The 20,475-nt window shown below is 41.7% G+C and overlaps 1 protein-coding gene across 3 annotated transcripts in view; it reads left to right on the forward strand.

Annotated features, from left to right (window-relative positions):
• The first annotated feature begins 330 nt into the window (after nucleotides 1-330).
• Nucleotides 331-20,475, forward strand: part of LOC308702783 (tripartite motif-containing protein 16-like) — a 50,636-nt gene continuing 30,491 nt past the window's right edge. For 2 of the 3 annotated variants that reach the window (XR_014031650.1, XM_081385864.1), the window contains exon 1: nucleotides 331-2,039. Coding sequence is in view for 2 of the 3 variants with exons in the window: in XM_081385864.1 (XP_081241990.1) it covers nucleotides 1,467-2,039 (573 nt within the window). In the remaining variant the exon portion in view is untranslated. Of the gene's footprint in view, nucleotides 2,040-5,433; nucleotides 5,530-5,624; nucleotides 5,859-13,957; nucleotides 14,118-14,464; nucleotides 14,504-14,750; nucleotides 16,058-20,475 lie in introns of those variants that run through there. The other variant, XM_081385865.1, reaches the window with a different exon arrangement.

Consider the following 20,475-nt stretch of genomic DNA (forward strand, 5'->3'; position numbering starts at 1 on the left):
TACCAACTAGATATGAATATAAAAGGTTATATTAGATGTTTTATAAGGCTATTTTTATGTATTTATTTATTTCACATTTAGACACCTATGTTTATAGAAGGCCTTGGGACTGAGAAAACATACTGGAGGTGCAGGTTTACCTCTTAAGAAAAGTATGGGCCATTTTTATATTTTGCTCAAATTAATAAACTACTAAAAACAAACAACATACAGAGCGGGGCACAACCTAACACATTTTGGTTTTGGCTCAATTATTAAAAAAATAATTAAAAAAATAATTAATTAGAGTAAGTTAATAAGTTTAATTAATCTTTTTTTTTTTTTACACAAGCAACATACACATCTCTGCTACAAACAAACACTTAAAGTTTTTTTCTAGGACCCACCATTTTTGTACAGTTGCACTGAAAGTGACAGAAGTGCAAATGTTACAACTTACCCCATGTGTGGGGTTAATTATAACAGACAGAGGGGTAGTTGTAACACTTGTGTGTAACATAATTCAGTACTATTTTATTTGTATAGTTTGATATTGTTTGTACATCTGTATAGATAGATATCCATACATCCATCCCTCATCCAAACAGGCTATATTCAATGTTTTACCTTTTAAGCAGAAAAATAAGAAAATTGTGCGAACCTCAGATTAGAGTGATCTTGACCATAGATATACATATAAAGGCTAGATGTCTTAAGGTGGAGTCACTTCCGGTATCACCGGCGGCCATCTTGCCACAGGCAAGCTGTGAATTAAGGTGAGTGATCAGGACGCACACAAATCCTCTTATCTCGCTGAAATCTTGACGGATTTACAAACGGTTTGGTTTCTTACAAACGTTATTAACGTGGCTATAATTCCGAATGCTTGAACATTTATGTTATAATTATTCATATGTATGCAGTGTCATAACTACATCTCTGACGTTTATAACAAACCAAACCGTTTGAAAATCGGTTGAAAATTGAGCAAGTTATGGTTATTTAAAAGTATGTCACCATGTTACGATTGAGCGACCTCCATTGGCTAGCAGCGCGCACGAGACATCTAGCCTTTATTATATGATATCTATGATCTTGACCATGTGAACAGGAAGTTGACTATAGAAGAAGAAGTCACACAAAGTGGCTATTTGATTTTTGAGACTATGTTGGAGTTATAAACAGTGTGACAACTTACCCCGCTCTCCCTACTGTATAACGCAGAATTTAAGGTATTGATTTATTCATGTGCTTGGAACTCGTATACTTACAATATTTTTGACTCCACTAGGGCACATAAACACAGCAGTAAAGTGACTCTCCTTCACCAGGAATGAGGGAAAGCTGCTTTACAGACACTCCTGTTTTACACACGTCACTCAAACACAGAAGCAGGAAACTATTTCAACTCCTCAGTTCAGAGAAACAGACTCTGAAGTATTGTTGAGCTGTTGTGTGTTTGTGTCTCTCTGTATTCATGCAGTAAAATGGCAGAAGCCAGATTTTCTCAGGATGAGTTCATGTGTCCAGTGTGTCTGGATCTCCTGAAGGATCCAGTGACTATCCACTGTGGTCACAGTTACTGTAAGATCTGTATTACAGACTGCTGGGATCAGGAGGATGAGAAGAGAGTCTACAGCTGCCCTCAGTGCAGACAGACCTTCAGTCCAAGACCTGCTTTAGCTAAAAACACCATTCTGGCTGAACTGGTGGAGAAACTGAAGAAGACTAAACTTCCTGCTGACTGTTACGCTGGAGCTGGAGATGTGGAGTGTGACGTCTGTACTGGGAGAAAATACAAAGCCGTCAAGTCCTGTCTGGTGTGTCAGGAATCTTACTGTCAAACTCATTTAGACCGTCATGAGGAATTTCACTCTCGTAAACCACACAAAGTGATTGATGCCACTGGACGACTGCAGGACATGATCTGCCGTAAACATGATAAAGAGCTAGAAATGTTCTGTATCACTGATCAACAGTGCATCTGTGTGTGGTGTAAGGAGAGTGAACATAAAAACCACAACACTGTATCAACTGCAGCACAGAGGACAGAGAAACAGGTATGAACTGAGAGGGACTGATCACACAGAAATGAAAATGTCTTTCTTTACTCACTCATTTACTCATGTTGTCCCAAACCGGTTTGACTGAGTTTCTTCTGTGGAATATAAAAGATGACATTTTGAAGAATGTCTCGTCTATTTTAGTTTATAAATTGTAAGTCAATGAAGTGAAAGTTTCAAGCTCTAAAATGGAGAAAAAGCATAAAAGTAATCTGGACAACTAGTGGTTAAAGAAATGAGTACGTATTGACATGCACTTGTAGTGTACTTCAAATTAAAAGTATATAAAAAAAAAAATTAAATAAAAAAAACTGTACTTGCAGATAATATAATATTAATGAAATGAAAGGCCACTTAAGTGCACTTAAAGAGAGTAAATGTTCATGACTGTTTCATAAGTACACTTTATAAATTTTTTATAATGTAAAATTAAAAGTTTTACTTTAAAGTACATTTGAATAATATTTAATATCAATTAAAGTCAATAGAATTATGAAATTACATATTTAAATTCTACTTAAGTGGGTCAAAAAGTCACTCTTAAGGTCATCTAATTGTTTTATATTTACATTTAAACTATAATACATTTTCATTTAATAGCAATTAACATGCAATTACGTCGTGTCTGAAAACATTACGTTCAGTTCACACTTATTTCACAATTATATTATTTTAAAGTATATAATTTCCAAAATAAGTGCAGTCTTTAAAATATGATACTTTTAGAAGAGCCAAATTTTAATCACAAATCAAATCAAATCATTGATAAACTCATGTATGTGGAGCCCAAATCAAATATGACATCAAAAACATCAAACTTCACTGGTGTTTGTGTCATGACATCATGGTGTTTAGTCATGTGACTGTGACATGAAAGAACCAATGAGTTTTGATGTTATTGACGTGTCACCATATTTTATTTGGCCTCTGTAAACAGCTGAGACATTCTTCTAAATATCTTCTGTTGTTCAATGTTCAATTTATTTATAAAGCACACAATAATACAACAGAAGTTGACCACAGTGCTGTACAAAAAATAAGATAGCAATCATAAAAACACATTTAAAGGGATAGTTCACTTTGAAATTAATTTTTGATATGTTTTAGCTTACCTCAAGGGCATCCAAGATGTAGGTGTCTTTGTTTCCGCAGTAGTTTCAATTTTGATATTTTTAGGTCAAACCGTTCTTGTCTGTCAGTCATATAATGCAGGTCTATGGTCACTGTCTCAAAACACAAGCACAGAGTCCAAATTAAAACAATTCCCCATCGTCCAAATTAAACAATTCCCCATCATAAGTACACATTGATGGCCTAAGACACGAAACGAGCGGTCTGTGTGAGAAAACGAACAGTATTTATATCGTTGTTATCTCTTGAAAACAGCACACGTCCAAATGATCTGACAGCGTGGGCGGGTATAGATGTATACACTAGATGTCGCCTTCGCTACTGCAGTTCATTGGAACGAAACCGTAGCCAAGGCGACATCTATGTATATATCTATACCCGCCCGCGCCGTCAGATCATTTGGACGTGTGCTGTTTTCAAGAGATAACAACGATATAAATACTGTTCGTTTTCTCACACAAACCGCTCGTTTCGTGTCTTAGGCCATCAATGTGTACTTATGATGGGGAATTGTTTCATTTGGACGTGGGGAATTGTTTTAATTTGGACTCTGTGCTTGTGTTTTGAGCCAGTGACCATAGACCTGCATTATATGACTGACAGACAAGAACGGTTTGACCTAAAAATATCAAAATTGAAACTACTGCGGAAAAAAAGACACCTACATCTTGGATGCCCTTGAGGTAAGCTAAAACATATCAAAAATTAATTTCAAAGTGAACTATCCCTTTAAGTTCTAAACATTGCCATAGACAACCTCATAATCTAAGCGGCATTAATAATTACCTATTACACCATTAGCACAGCACTCATGAATGATCAAATGCCAGAGTGAAAAAGTAAGCTTTCAGATGTCGTTTGAACTCTGTAAGAGAGGAACATTCTCTAATATAAGGAGGTAAACTATTCCACAGCTTGGGAGCAGCGGCTGCAAAAGAGCGATCTCCTCTCATTTTCCTATACGTCCGCGGGACTACCAAGAGGTTTAGTGACTCGGAGTGCAGTGCTCTCTTTGGTTTATTCACCTGGATTAGATCAGCTATATATGTCGGAGCACTACCATGAAGGGCCTTAAAAACAAATAAAAGTATCTTAAAATGAATCCTATAGGAAACCGGCAACCAATGTAATTCTCTTAATACAGGGGTAATATGCTCATTTTTCCGAGTGCCTGTCAGTAAACTTGCGGCCGCATTTTGGACTAGTTGTAGTCTGTTTAAACTTTTGTGTTGAATACCATAATACAATGCATTGCCATAGTCCAATCTTGAGAAAATAAATGCATGAACTAACTTTTCCAGGTCCTTCCGTGTTACAAAGGACTTAATTTTAGCGATTAATCTTAACTGGAAAAAACTCATTTTGACTACTTGATTTATCTGTTTATCAAATTTCAGTGCACTATCGCAGATTATACCAAAGTTTTTTACTTGATGCCTCAGGTAAGGGGATAGTGTGCCCAATTTAATTTTAGATGTGTCAGTGGACTCTGAAGGACCAAATAAAATCATTTCAGTTTTTGATTCATTTAGACACAAAAAAATTGCAGACATCCACCTTTTAATCTCCCCAAGACACTCTGCCAGCCTTTCAACAGCAGCAGGAACAGTTGGTTTTAAGGGTAGATACAACTGAGTATCATCTGCGTAGCAGTGAAAAGAGACGTCATATTTACTCATGATCTGACCTAAAGGAAGCATATAAAGAGAAAAAAAGACTGGTGCTAAAATAGATCATTGGGGAATACCGCGTGATAAAGGCACTAAGCTCGATGTACATTCTCCCATTTGCACTGAAAAACTTCTATTTTGGAAGTAGGACTTAATCCAATTTAAGACAATACCTCGAATACCTACATAATTTTCTAAGCGTGAAATTAAAGTATTGTGGTCAATTGTGTCAAACGCTGCTGTAAGATCTAATAGTAGAAGTAAGGTCACGTCCCCAGTGTCTGTGGCCATAAAAACGTCGTTAAATACTTTTAATAATGGCTGTTGTGTCTCACAACAGACAGAAAGTCATACAGGTTTGGAGTGACATGAGGGAGAGTAAATGATGATACTAATGATATAAAACTAGGCACTGATGAAATACTGCTGACATTCATTTCAGGAAACCATGAATCTGTGGTTTGAACCAGACAGTAAAAACTTACCATGCAAGATCTTTAACCACTTCACCAACTCTGGATTCATGTAACTTTAATGTTTGTATGACAGTAGTTTTATGTGTCATTCCCTGTCATTGGTTTGTCCTCCAGAAACAGCTGAAGGAGACGCAGATGAAGATCCGTCAGAGAATCCAGCAGAGACAGAAAGATCTTCAGCATCTGAGAGAGGCTGTGAAGTCTCATAAGGTGAGTCTGGAGAAGAAGAGAAGTTTGAGACGTCTCAGTTTGGACTCTGTCAGTCGTGCTGAAGCCACTGTGTGATTGTGATGTGTGTGTAACAGCGCTCTGCACAGACAGCAGTGGAGGACAGTGAAAGGATCTTCACTGAGATCATCCGCTCCATTGAGAGAAGCCGCTCTGAGGTCACACAGCGGATCAGAGATCAGGAAAAGACTGCAGTGAGTCGAGCTGAAGGACGACTGGAGCGACTGGAGCAGGAGATCAATGATCTGAGGAGGAGAGACGCTGAGCTGGAGCAGCTTTCACACACACAAGATCACATCCAGTTCCTGCAGGTAACAGAGATCTAGAAGAACAGGATCATAGTGGACTTGAGCAAGATCCTGCTATGACAGAGAAACATTTCATGAGAGCAGAATGAGCCGTTGACTGAGATGTTGTCAGGAGTTCAGTCAGATTCAGTCAAGTGTTGTGTTATCATATAATCATCAGTCAGACTCTCATCTGATCATCTTCTGTTTAAAAAGACACACTTACAAAGCCCTGGGAAATTTACCATTAAAGGGGTGGTTGATTATGATTTCACTTTTTTTTTACTCAAGTTCCCTATCGTTCGGTCACTCTCCACGTCTCGTCGTGAACGACGATTTGGGATCTCGCTCAGAGGACCAATCTACTTCGAGTGTAACTAAACAAGTCAATTTCACATTGGCATGCAATCACTGCATTCAGCTGCTCTGCCTCATCAGTGCGGGTATAAATGAGCAGCTGGTGCATGATGCAATCAGTCTTTCGCTTCGGAGTTGAGCTTCTGCCAACAAAGAAGATCTACAAGAACTGAACCGATCCAGCACATTTTAAAACAATAGCTGTTTTAACAGCTGGTAACGGTAGCACACCGCGGGTAACACTCGTTGGTGTTGCGAATGGGCGTTTTCCCTGCGTGCTTCAGCACAGACAAGAGAGCAGTTCTCTAAAAGAGCTTCACGGTGTGTGTGCGTTTGTACAAAAATGGCAAACACACCATGCGTTTCTGGATGCAGTCGTTCCCTGGCGACAGGTGATGGTCACGGGCGCTGCATTGTATGCTTGGGCTTTCGGCATGCAATGTCAGCGTTCGTGGAGGAGTCATGTTCTCACTGTGGGACATGACCATCTCGGAGCTCCGATCGCGGCTCTTACTCCTCAAAGGTATGGGAGCCCCCCGCCTCTGCTTCGATCTAACCCTCCTCGGGGGGCTACTTCGGGCCGTAGCTTGGGAGATCTGAGGGTGACAGTGAGGACCGGTAGGTAATGTTAATGTGTTAAATGAAGTCCTCAGCAGAAGACATAAACCTACTGCTCTACCTGACCTTGTTAATACCAAAGCTGATCTTGCACAGAGTTTTAATAATCATTTAGCCTCTATGCATGAATATCAGATGATGTCACCAACGTCTCCTCACTGACGTCACTCACTTCTAAAACTTGTCTGCCGCCATCTTGAGTACCTGATTTGGCAAGATCGGTATGTCAGTTGCAAAGGAACTAGCTAGCTATGCTTTCACAACACGGTAACATAAATATAACATAAATGTAACATAACATAAATCTGTAACGTTCGTTATTTTGAATAGAAATCATCACTCAAAAAGCATTCATTCACGTCTTCTCCGGTTTATTTGTGTTCAAATACATGCAATACAGTATCCGCCAGGGCTATTAGTCCAATGGTAATCAGTGTTTGGTGTAGGCAATCAGTACAGTGATTGATATGACCAATGAAAACTTTAGAATCAGCTGCAGGGCGGGATTTCCGCTGAAGTGGTTTGGGGAAAAAAAATCACGCTTCTGTTCTGCCTGCGGTCCTGCATGACTTCCACATTCTGACATCCGTGATAACAAAGCTAAAGTAACATCTCTTCACCTGAAACAAGAAGCTAATAAATGCACGGTTTGAAGTATATGTGATTTGTGTGTGATTTTCGTGCGATTGGGGTATTTTCATATGAATAAAGAATGTTTACAGTATGCATGCTAGGTAAGGATAGGCCATACCTTCATATAAAATGTTAAATATAACATATTTCAAAATATTTTTTTGACTTGAAACCATTTTAAACCGTGACCGGAATATGATACAAATACTCGATGGTGTTTTAAAGTGAGTTAAAAGTAAAAGTGTAATATTTATCAATTAAATTGTGTCATGTAGCTTTATGCTACCTGTTGTGCTAATGCACCTGCTGCAGGAGCTATTCTATTCCATACAATAATTTTTTTTAAAGAATTCAAATAATGTTTCAAGAATAGTTATTTTTTTGTTTGTTTTCTAACAAGACTTGAGATAATAGGTTTGTCAGTACCATAGACAGTACTCGGTAGGTACTCAGGATGGCGGCAATCAACTGGAAAAAGAGCGGATGACGTAAGAGGTCACGTGACTGATATTCATGTATAGGTGTAATTCTGTCTAAAAAGATAAGTCAACCCCAGGGTGTCACCTTCAAACATTTTCTTTCTAGTAGCTACATTCATTAATTTTTCATGGTACCAACAGACAGTACTAAACTCCTGAAGATTATTTTGGACTTGAGGAGCTCATACACCGCTGGCGTAGATGGAATATGTAGTAAGATCATGAAGGCCATTGTGAACGTCATTGTAGAGCCACTGGCTTATTGCATCAACCTCCCTTTACTTACTGGCACTGTACCCAAAATGACAAAAATTGCTAAGATAATTCCAATTTTTAAATCGGGCAACATAAATGATATGAGCAATAACCGGCCCATATCAATTCTACCCGTTTTCTCTAAAGTAATGGAGAAGGTAGTATACAATAGACTCAGTGGCTATCTTGATAAACTAGATATTATTGTTCCTTCTCAATACGGTTTTTGAAAAAAGAGCACAACCTGTATGGCAATAATAGAACGACCTAATAGAACAAATTAATGACTGCACTGAAGAGGGGAAATGTGGTGTTGGTATTTTCTTGGACCTATCAAAAGCCTTTGATACCATTGACTTTGATATTTTATTGCACAAATTGCATCACTATGGTATCAGAGGTCTAACACTTGAATGGTTCAGAAGTTATCTATATGAGAGGGAACATTATGTCCATGTTGATGATCATAACTCTACTTGTAAGCCCATAATCTTTGGGGTCCCCCAGGGCTCCATTTTAGGGCCACTCTTATTTATTCTATATATAAATGATTTTATAAATTCCTCTAAAATATTTCATAAAATAATTTTTGCTGATGACACAAATTTGTTTACATCACACAGGAACCCACTTATTCTACAAGATATAGTAAACTCAGAGTTAACTAAAGTTGACTCCTGGTTTAAATGTGACAAACTGTCATTAAATGTCGGCAAAACAAATTTCATTTTATTCAAATCGAGCAAAATTTTTTTTATCTAAAAACACTGATCACTGCCTGATTAAAATGAATGGGCAGGAGATAAAAAGAGAGTATTCCACTAAATTCCTGGGGGTCCTCATTGACGACTCTCTCAACTTTAAATGTCATATTGACCATCTTGTAAACAAGCTGTCAAAGTATGTTGGCTTGTTCTATAAGATAAGACATTTCCTTCCTCTGTATGCCCTTCTCACGTTGTACAAAACTCTCTTTGAACTACACCTTAACTACTGTAATGTGATATGATGCAACACCTTCACAAGTCATCTTAAAAAACTTGTATCCTTGCAAAAGAAAGTCATTCGGGCTCTGTTTTGGTCAGAGATAAATTCTCCCACCCTACCTCTATTTCACCGCTTTGAGTTACTGTTAATGTTTCAAATTGTTAACAGGCTGAACTCTAGATTGAGTAGTCTGGTTCCTATCTTCAGCCCCCAGCACACATATCCAACGAGAATCAAACCACTTATATCAGGAAAATGTCGCTGACATGTGCACACCAGTATGAGTGTTGTATGTTGTATGAGTGTTGTATGATTGATGATGGCCTCAAGGTGTTGCCCTCTATCTCCAACTTTAAAAGACAACTAAAAAATCATTTCATATTAACCTATATCTAATATAAAACTGTTTTTTTCATGGACTACTGGGATGTATGTGTATGATTGTATGTGTATGTAATGTTACTTATGTCCAGGTGAGCTTTTGCGTGCATTTACTAATTATCATCTGATTACAGGTGGTAAGTGTGTATACCTTTGTCTGTATCACTACCTTTTCATAAACTATGGGCCCCCACCTATAAGCTTTTTTAGCTTCCTTGGGGGACCCATTCACTCTACCCAATTGATTTTTGTACCCCCAGCTGTATTATTGTAATGTTTGAAGTGGTATTGTGAAAAAATAAACTCAAACTCAAGAAAGGCGGTGGGTTACGGCCGATCTTGGACCTGCGAATTTTGAATCGGGCCTTACACAAGCTACCGTTCAAAATGCTGACGCAGAAACACATTTTCGAATGCATCCGTCCCCAAGATTGATTTGCAGCGATCGACCTGGAGAACGCGTACTTCCATGTCTCCATCCTCCCACGACACAGAACATTTCTGCGTTTCGCGTTCGAGGGTCGTGCATACCAGTACAAGGTCCTACCCTTCGGGCAGTCCCTGTCGCCTCGTGTCTTCACCAAAGTCACGGAGGCGGCCCTTGTTCCTCTGAGAGAGCAGGGCGTTCACATCCTCAACTACCTCGATGACTGGCTCATACTAGCACAGTCCCGAGCTCAGCTGTGTGAACACAGGGACCTGGTGCTCAGCCAGCTGGGTCTTCAGGTCAACCGGGAAAAGAGCAAACTCTTGCCAGTGCAGAGGATCTTTTTTCTTGGTATGGAGTTGAACTCGGTCGAACAGACAGCAGGTCTCACAGACGAGCGTGTCCAGTCGGTGCTGAACTGCCTGAACACTTTCAAGGGCAGAACCGCGGTTCCACTGAAGCATTTTCAGAGGCTCCTGGGACATATGGCGGCCGCAGCGGCAGTAGTACCGCTCGGACTTCTCCATATGAGACCGCTTCAGCACTGGCTCCATGGCCGAGTTTCGGGCGTGGCAACGCGGCACTTACCGGTCAAAGTTACTCCGGAGTGTCGCAAACACTTCAGCCCATGGTCGGACCCGTTGTTTCTGCAGGCAGGAGTCCCCCTGAAACAAGTGTCCCGACATGCAGTGGTGTTTACAGATGCCTCTGCCACCGGCTGGGGTGCCACGTACAACGGGCATGCAGTCTCAGGGGTCTGGATGCCATCTGCATTGGCATGTCAACTGCCTAGAGTTGCTAGCAGTATGTCTTGCTCTGAGCCGCCTCAAACAGTGCCTACAAGGGAAAGACGTTCTGGTCCGCACAGACAAAACTATGACTGTTGCGTACATCAACCATCAAGGTGGTCTGCGCTCTCGCCGCATCTGAGGTCGCTTCGTGCCATTCACATTCCTGGTGCACTCAACACCATAGCCGACGAGCTATCACATGCAGCACTTCCAGGAAAATGGAGACTCCATCCCCAGGTGGTTCAGCTGATTTGGCGTCATTTTGGAGAGGCACAGGTAGACCTGTTTGCTTCCCCGGAGACCACCCACTGCCAGTGGTTCTATTCCGTGACCGAGGCAACGCTCGGCAAAGATGCTCTGGCACACAGCTGGCCACGGGGCCTGCGCAAATATGCGTTTCCCCTAGTGAGCCTTCTCGCACAGACATTGTGCAAGGTCAGGGAGGATGAGGAGCAGGTCCTGTTAGTAGCTCCATACTGGCCCAGCAGGACCTGGTTCCCAGAACTAATGCTCCTCGCGACAGCCCCTCCTTGGCTGATTCCTCTGAGGAAGGACCTGCTTTCTCAGAGACGGTGCACCCTCTGGCACCCGCGCCCAGACCTCTGGAAACTCCATGTCTGACCCCTGGATGGGACGCGGAGGTTCTAGGTGACTTACCCCAAGAGGTACTTAACACCATCACTTCGGCCCGAGCACCGTCTACGAGACGAGCTTATGCGGTGAAGTGAAACCTGTTCATCGAGTGGTGTTCTCCTCACCAAGAAGACCCCCGGAAATGTTCGATCAGAGCCGTGCTTTCCTTCCTGCAGCAAGGGTTGGAGCGGAGGCTGTCCCCCTCCACCCTCAATTTATGTTGCTGCAATATCTGCATAGCATGACCCCATTCTGGGCAAATCGGTTGGGAAGCATGACCTGGTCATCAGGTTCCTCAGGGGGGCGAGAAGGTTAAATCCTCCTCGACCTCCCTCCATACCCTCTTGGGACCTTACGCTGGTACTAAGAGCACTTCAGCTCATCCCATTTGAGCCTTTGCAGTCAGTTGACTTAAAGCTTCTAACTATGAAGACGTTGCTTCTGCTTTCATTGGCCTCCATCAAGAGGGTAGGGGACCTGCAAGCATTTTCGGTCGATGAATCGTGCCTGGAATTCGGGCGGGATGACACCAACGTGGTATTGAGCCCCCAGCCTAGATATGTGCCCAAGGTTCCTACCACTCCCTTCAGGGACCAGGTGGTGAAACTGCAAGCGCTGCCCCTGGAGGAGGCAGACCCAGCCCAAGCTTTGCTTTGTCCCGTCCGAGCACTCAGAGTGTACATAGACTGGACACAAAGCTTCAGGACCTCAGACCAGCTCTTTGTCTGTTTCGGAGGCCAGCAGAAGGGGAAGGCTGTCTCCAAGCAGAGGATGGCCCACTGGAAGGTGGATGCCATCACCTTGGCTTACCAGGCACAAGGTGTGCCCTGTCTTCTCAGGTTGCGAGCTCAATCTACCAGAAGTGTTGCATCCTCCTGGGCTCTGGCACAGGGCACCTCGCTGACATATCCCCTCGCTGGGGATATTCTGGGGATATCTAATTTGATTTTATCAATAAATTCCACTAGAAACAAACCTTGTTGTATTATTTAAATTTAATACTGTGAAGCTGCTTTGATACAATCTGTATTGTGAAAAGCGCTATACAAATATACTTGACTTGACTTGACTTGACTTGACTTGACAGACATCTGTAGAGCTGCCGGCTGGGCGACACCCAACATGTTCACTAGGTTTTATAGCCTTCGTGTGGAGCCAGTCGCCTCCCATGTTCTCGCCTCAAACGGTCAGAGACACGAGGGGGCCCCGGGTTAGTGTCGGCTTGCTGCGCCCACAAGTGCTCTAGAATTCTCCAGAGAGTCCTCTTAGGAGACCCTGTGAGTCCTCCGATCATCCCTATGGCGTCCGGACGTTGTGGAGCGTCCGGTGCCAGTCCTACGACTGATGTATTCTCGAGAGCCAGCTCTAGGCCGGGATGCCCATGTGTGCGACCTTCAGCAGGTTTCCATATGCATGTTCCACGGCAAGCTCTTAATGAAGCCCGTGTCTCCCCTGGCAGAGTCCGCCCTGCCATCCCTGCCAGTGTTGTTATCCTCCGGATGGTGAGAGCCACTCAGGGACTCAGTATTGCACAGCCCTCACAAGGTTAGTCCATACGGTATCTTCCACTAGACCTCTAGTAGGATGTGGATTCCGCAGCGTTCCCTCCTTTGTAAAAGAAGGGGGGCACGCTTTCCCAGCGTTATCCAATATTTGTCACTATAAAGGGGTTATTCGGAACAGCAGTGATTGAGCAAGCGCCCGTGGTGCTTTGGTAAGGATCCCAAATCGTATAGGGAACGTCTCGGTTACATATGTAACCCTCGTTCCCTGAGAGAGGGAACGGAGACGTCTCGTCCCGTCGCCACGGGCGCTGTACCATCGCTGGGGCCTGGGTCACCAACTCGGCTCAACTTCTCAGCGAAAAACTGATTGCATCATGCACCAGCTGCTCATTTATACCCGCGCTGACGAGGCAGAGCACCTGAATGCAATGATTGCATGCCAATGTGAAATTGGCTCGTTTAGTTACACTCGAAGTAGTTCGGTCCTCTGAGCGAGATCCCAATTCGGCGGTCACGACGAGATGTCTCCGTTCCTTCTCTCAGGGAACGAGGGTTACATATGTAACCGAGACTTTAGTGTGTAATGTTGCTGTTTGAGCATAAACAACATCTGCAAAGTTATGACGCTCAGAGTTCAAAGCAAAGGGAGATATTTGCTTTTTAAAGAAATTGTTTTTTAAGGACTACAACAAACGGCTGGTAGGGACTACACGACATTCCTCCCTGGTTAGTGACATCACTAACCCTAAAATGTATATAAACCCCGCCCCCCAGGAACGCAATTTATAGATTATCATGACAGAATATGCTAATCAATGACCAGAAGATAACTACACACAAGCTACATAAATTCATTAACTAACCATACAGAAATGTCCGGTTGCTTCTACATGTTGTCACCTCTTCTCGAGTCTCTCCATCTTTGTCTGATTCCGGTTTGAACATAAACATTGACATTTCCAGTGCATGTCTGTGTGAGGTAAAAGGACACAAACTGTTGTAGCTCCACCCTCTGTGCTGAATGGAGATGATGAGTTTTGATTTCTGTTTTCTGTAGAGTTTCCAGTCTCTCTCAGCACCTCCTGAATCTACAGACGAACCCGACGTTTCCTTCAGTTCTCTCTCCTCTTTTGATGGCATGAGAGAATCTGTCCGTCAGCTGAGAGACAAACTGGAGGATTTCTGCAAAGAGGAGATCAAGAAGATCTCAGACGGAGGTAAAGTCCTGCGCCTCGTTTATACAGACGTGTGTAGAAAGATCCGAAATCTGAACGTACAACCGTTTCTGAAATGTTTCTATGATTTATAAAACGTCTATTTTCACAAAAATTTCCTTAAATGCATCCCAGTTTTAAATCACAGTTATTAATACATTAAATTCAAGTCTATCAAATCCAACTACAGAACGGCCACAAATATCCCTTGATGATTCAGAAATACGGATTCATCATCGTGGACAAGCGTTTATATACACATGACGGAGGATGAAATCCATGTCTTAGAAATGAATTTATTTTATCTTGTCATTTCTCTTCACACTGTTCATGTCTGTTTATTTCCACAGTCACTATCACCAACATGACTAGGAACGACTTCCTACAATGTGAGTCACTAGAAAACAAGCAGAAAAACTCACTGAATGTGTTCATGTTCTTCCTGTAGAAGGAGAAATAAATCATGATAGAAGAGTTTTATAATTGATCATGTAAATGATGATTTGCACAGGATATTTGGTCAGCTGTACTGAGACACTGATGATACATTGAACATTGATTCATGAAGAATTCGGATACATTAAAAGATCAGACAGATTCATAATTCCTGTTTCTGATGTGTTTTCTCTCCATCAGATTCCCATCAGCTCACTCTGGATCTGAACACAGTGAATACACTCCTCAGTCTGTCTGAGAGGAACAGAGTGATTACTTACACTGACACAGAGCAGCCGTATCCTGATCATCCAGACAGATTTGATTATTGGCGTCAGGTGTTATATAGAGAGAGTGTGTGTGGACGCTGTTACTGGGAGATTGAGTGGAGTGGAGAATATGGTGTTGATATATCAGTGTCATATAAGAGCATCAGCAGGAAGGGAGGGGGTTATGAGTGTTTGTTTGGATATAATGATCAGTCCTGGAGTTTGTCCTGCTCTTCCTCCAGTTACATATTCTGGCACAATAACATAGGCACTGATCTCCCTGTAAAGCCCATCAGCAGAAGAATAGGAGTGTATGTGGATCACAGTGCAGGAACTCTGTCCTTCTACAGCGTCTCTGACACAATGAGCCTCATCCACACAGTCCAGACCACATTCACTCAGACGCTCTATCCTGGGTTTTGGGTTAATTATGGATCATCAGTGAAGCTGTGTTGATGTTTCAGAACAGATTGTAGAGAAATTTTACCCATAATACTTTGAGCTGCAGGATAAATCAGTAACAGTGAGATGCAGAGACTCTTATTTCCTCTTCATTACATTCATACTGATGAACTTCACTGAAATAAAACAGAATAAATGTGTGTTCTGAGATTTCAGATATTGGGTCACAAGGGATGGAAATCATAAACTCTTTAGAAGAAATAAATGGCTTTACAACGTTTAATAAAGTTGTTGTCAGTGTTGAGTGATGCTGCAAAAGAATCATTGAATCAGAGCTTTCATTGTCTAAAGGCACAATATACATAAACATATACATAAACATATAGGCTATTAATAAAATTAATATATACAGTTTTAACAGTGTGTGTGTGATAATTCAAAAATGATGAATCATTTGCAATTCATATTTGTGAATAAACTGAATCAAAACAAATTCTGCTAGTTAAAGGGTTAGTTCATCCAAAAATATTTTTATTACACGAGCGCATCACTTCGCTTCAGAAGGCCTTTATTAACCCCCGCAGAGCCGTGTGGAGCACTTTTATGATGGAGAGATGCACTTTTATGATGGATAGATGCACTTTTATGATGGAGAGATGCACTTTTATGATGGATAGATGCACTTTTATGGACTTCAAAATAGAAACAGCCATTCACTGCCATTATAAAGCTATAGGAAGAGCCAGGACATTTTTTAATACAGCTCTGATTGTATTCGTCTGAAAGAAAAAATGTCACACACAGTGTTGCCTTTCAATTAAAAGATTTTGTTATGGGTGTGCTTGTTGATCATTTTTCTCAAAAGTATCATAAGATGTGTTTGACAGCGGTGCGTTTAGCTGTTCATTAGTGCTGTTGATATCAGTCAAATGTTTTCACTTCACTTCACTTATCCTGTCTTTTGGACCGTAGGGGCACCACTGAAGACTTGGCAACCAGCTTCTTCCATTCCTCCCGGTTCTCTGCTTTCCGCACTGTGTCACTCAGCTCTAGACCTGTCCACTCTCTGATGTTGTCTTCCCATCTCTTCCTCTGTCTACCTCTTCGTCTGCTTCCCTGTACTGTGCCTTGTAATATTATGTGGGCAAGTCCTGATGATCTTGTGACGTGCCCGTACCAATTCAGCTTGCGTTTTTTTACTGAAGATACGAGGTCTTCATATGACCAAATGGCGCTCTCAATTCGGACTTTCACTTCTACATTACCCCCAATTTCCACCAGCTGCGTTACGGCTCCGGCACGGCGGCGGAGTCAATAGGTTTCCATTAAAGTCAATGAGTGTATTTCCACTGAACGCGGTACAGCTGCGTTCCGACTCCGGCGATCCGCAGCCCTCCGGAGCAGATACGCAGAGCTTCTATTTTTGCCGGATGCCGGAGAGCTCCGCAGCAATTCAGCACTTATATCGCGCGATCATACGTGAATTTGCGAGATCTCGTGGGTCCTTGTGACTTCAGCTGTCAGTCATGACCACAGCCGTTCCGCAACAAATCCGGACCTGGTGGGTATTGACGGACGACGGAACACGGTTCATCCGAAACGATGGCTCCCAGGTACTTAAAGCTGTTAACAGTCTCAAGCTTCTTATTGTTTATCTTGATCTCAGTGCTGATTCCATTGGGGTTGTTGGTCATCAGCTTGGTTTTCTCTGCATTAATCTGCATATTATATGCTGCCGAGGCCTCGTTAAGATGTTTCACAAGATTGACGAGTTCCTGTTCTTTTCCAGCTAATCCATCGATGTCATCAGCAAAACGCAAGTTTGTAATCGTCCTGCCTCCGATGCTGACTGTACCTTCATGATCTTCCAATGCGTTGGTCATATATGTTTTAATCATCAGCAAATCAGGCATACAATAAGAAATCAAAAGATGTTTAAAATGATTTATTTGAATAAAAATATAAATAAAGCCCAATTCCAAAAGGATATATCAGTGCTTGCTCCACACTCTGGTTGAGGTGGGACTAGTTGAGAAGGAAGGAAGGAAGGAAGGGTTTTACAAAAACTTTCAGAACTGTTACCTTTCCAGCATTTAGTCAAACCAAGCACTTTCTGGCTGCATGTAGCACCTACTGCTCTGCAGATCCCAAAGTTAGGAAAGAAATATCTCCTAGACTGTTTTTAACAAGATCCATTATATAACATTAAAAGTGAAACAAAAGCTCTGAATCTCCATAGTCTTTAAAGGGTTGGTTAGTTCATCCAAAGATGAAAATTCAGGCATCATTTTATCATTACTCACCCTCATTTTGTCTTAAACCCACAATACTTTCATTCCCTTAAACCAACTGAATAAAAGCCTAAATTAAACCTGCTTATTATTTAAAGGTGTTATATTCCTTCAGAAGACTTGGGTTAAACCGCTCGAATCAAATTGATTAATTTTACGATGTCTTTATGAACTTAATGAAGCTTGAACATTTTGTTAGAATGGACTTTTAATGGAGGGACAGAAATCTAAAATTTTATGAAAAAAGATTCTTCATTTATGTTTCGAAGATGAATGAAAGCATTTGGAACAACATGAGGTTGAGTAATGGATGCCAGCATTTTTATTTTTTGGTTGATCTGTACCTTTTAAAGTTTGCATTTGATTTTATTGAACTACTTTTCTTCTTTTTCTTTCTATTTAGCATCAAGACAGAGTTTGCGACACTAGAGAATCAACATGTGCAGTTGCTTTGTCAAGGCATTATTGTCACTTCTAACACTTTAGCTCTGACCTTCACCGGTTTCCCTTTGACGTCCAAAGCTGCAATTTCACCCTTCAGTCTCCAATACATTCAAGTACATCTGAAACTCCAAAATCAATGATGATCAGGGTTGGGCAAAATTAAAAAATTAAGAATTCAGTTAATGACCGTGAAATTGAGTGGAATTGGCCCCACACACAGGATGTTGAATTGGCATTTGAATTGAAATAAAGCAAATAAAGCAAAAATTCAATCTTAAGACTCATGATGGGTCATTTAGAAACGTGAAAGTGATTATTACTCGACTGGACAGTGGTAGCGGCACTGGAGACAGAGGAGGTGGCAGAGGAAGTGGCCATCACCACTTCACTGGCCTCCATGAAGGCATCTTGGTAGTTGAAGAGACACTTTTTCTTGGCGCCGTTCTTCCTCTCTTTGCCATCTGGGGAAGGATGGGGGTTGACAGTGGGGTCCAAACTGGAGGAGAGAAGGGGCACGTCGGGAAGAGGAGGACCCAGCATGTCACCTTTGACAGGGAGAAGAGTTTCAGTGGGATCATAGAGATACTGAAGACAATAAAACCCACTTGGCACATCTTTTTTGGTAATGTAGTGACCATTTAAATATATATAAAATACTAATACTAACACTGTAAGGAGCTGAAATGAACAACTAGTTGTTACTACAGTGATGTCACCCTCTTTTGGACACCGGTCTGAGGTGTGGTGCTAGAAATTGCATTTTGACTCATTCACAAATTTTGATCTCTCTCCAAAAATTCCTCACCACCACTCTTGCGGTCTCGGGGAAACCCATCAATTATGGTCAAGAGAGGGCACACTATTTAAAAGCAAACGCTTAACAAGAATAAAACACACCTCCTATGTGGATGACATTTTGGTAATGATGGCTGGGCGATTGCACGTGTCTGATCGCTAATATTACTTAGGTCAAAAACAGCTCCACCAAACAGCTTAAAATGTTTGTAGTTTCTAGTTTGTGGCTTCAAAAAGTCAAAAACGTTCCTAATGTTAACACTATATCCAATTCTTGTAAGTGACTCATGTATCCCATATATATTTTTAGGGGTTAAGACTTTAGAAAATGAAAATAATTTAATGGATTCACTCAACTACTTTGTGTGCGGTTTTGGCTGTTCTGGTACTGTTACAGAGGCGGTTCCCGTACCGCCTCCTCCGCACCACCAGAGGGATCCGTCTCCGGAATATTAACCACTCTCTCACGAACTCAAATTCCCATCATGCCTCTTACCTGGGACTGATTGCGCAACACACCTGCACCTCATTCACACACACACATATAAACCACTTCCACACATAGCATCTCCGTGAAGTCTTGATTTGCCTCGGCCATCACTACTGAGCGTTATTCCTCGTGTGTTTTCTGGATTCTGACTTTGGACTGTTTACCCGTTTCCTGATTGTATCTCTGCCTGGCCTGACTCGGATTGTGTTTTGGACTCTGATTATTGCTGCCTGCCCTGACCTCTGCCTGTTTCCTGGATATTCTCTGTTTTCTCTCCATTGCTCTGTTTGCTGTTATTGACCCTGCCTGTATGTCAATATTTTTAAAGCCACACCGTGTAACTTTTCAACCTTCATAATATATTTCCAAGACCTTTGTGATGGTACATCGACTTACAATAGGTTGAATGACACGTCTGCCATAGCCTGACGGGGTCTGTATCGCTTTTACTGGCACTATGTAACTTCGGGGTTCGAGTAGTAACCCGAGCACAAGTGGAACTACAAAATTCGACTGCTTTACGGCATACGTCACTTCCCCCACCACTTCCTCAAATTCGGACGTGAGCGTTTATATACTGTCTATGGACGTGAGATGCCAACCAGCGTTTGTTTTCGGCTTTCGTGCGTATGTTTTTGTCATGGGGGCTGTTTACACCTGGCCACTTCATGCGTTTTCTCAGATCGGATAGCTATCCGATCGTGAAAAAACCAGGTGTAAATTCCCTCCGAAACGCATTCAAGACGGATTTGAATCCGATCGCTCAAACCACTTCAGGAGGAGGTCTGAGACGCATTCCAGACGAAACTGAACAAGTGTAAATGCATCTGGTTGTTGAAACCACATATGTAAATTGTACTCCTCCCAAAAATGCTAAAAAATAAATAATAATAAAAAAAACGTGTGAGAGCATGTTATAGGCTATATGTTATTGCCAGATATGACGACGCTACTGGAATAAGCATTACCGCAGATGAGAAGCTGAGCATCTATTCATCAAGCCAACGTGCAAACTATCGCAAATCAAAGTGAAAGTAAGTCGCAGACGCTTAACACACAATCATCATCATTAAAAGTAAAGAAACAAAATGATCTTACCAGGGCTGTTGCTGTTCTCTCTTATTGCGGTCTTTGATTTTGAAATTTTAGCTGATGATCAATAAAATGCAGCTCATATCTGTTGCTTTCGGTGACGTGCACTCCATTAAAAGTAGGCAGTTATTTGTGGTTGTCTT

This window comes from Scardinius erythrophthalmus (genome assembly GCF_964197995.2).
Source record: "Scardinius erythrophthalmus genome assembly, chromosome: 1".
Classification (NCBI taxonomy): domain Eukaryota; kingdom Metazoa; phylum Chordata; class Actinopteri; order Cypriniformes; family Leuciscidae; genus Scardinius; species Scardinius erythrophthalmus.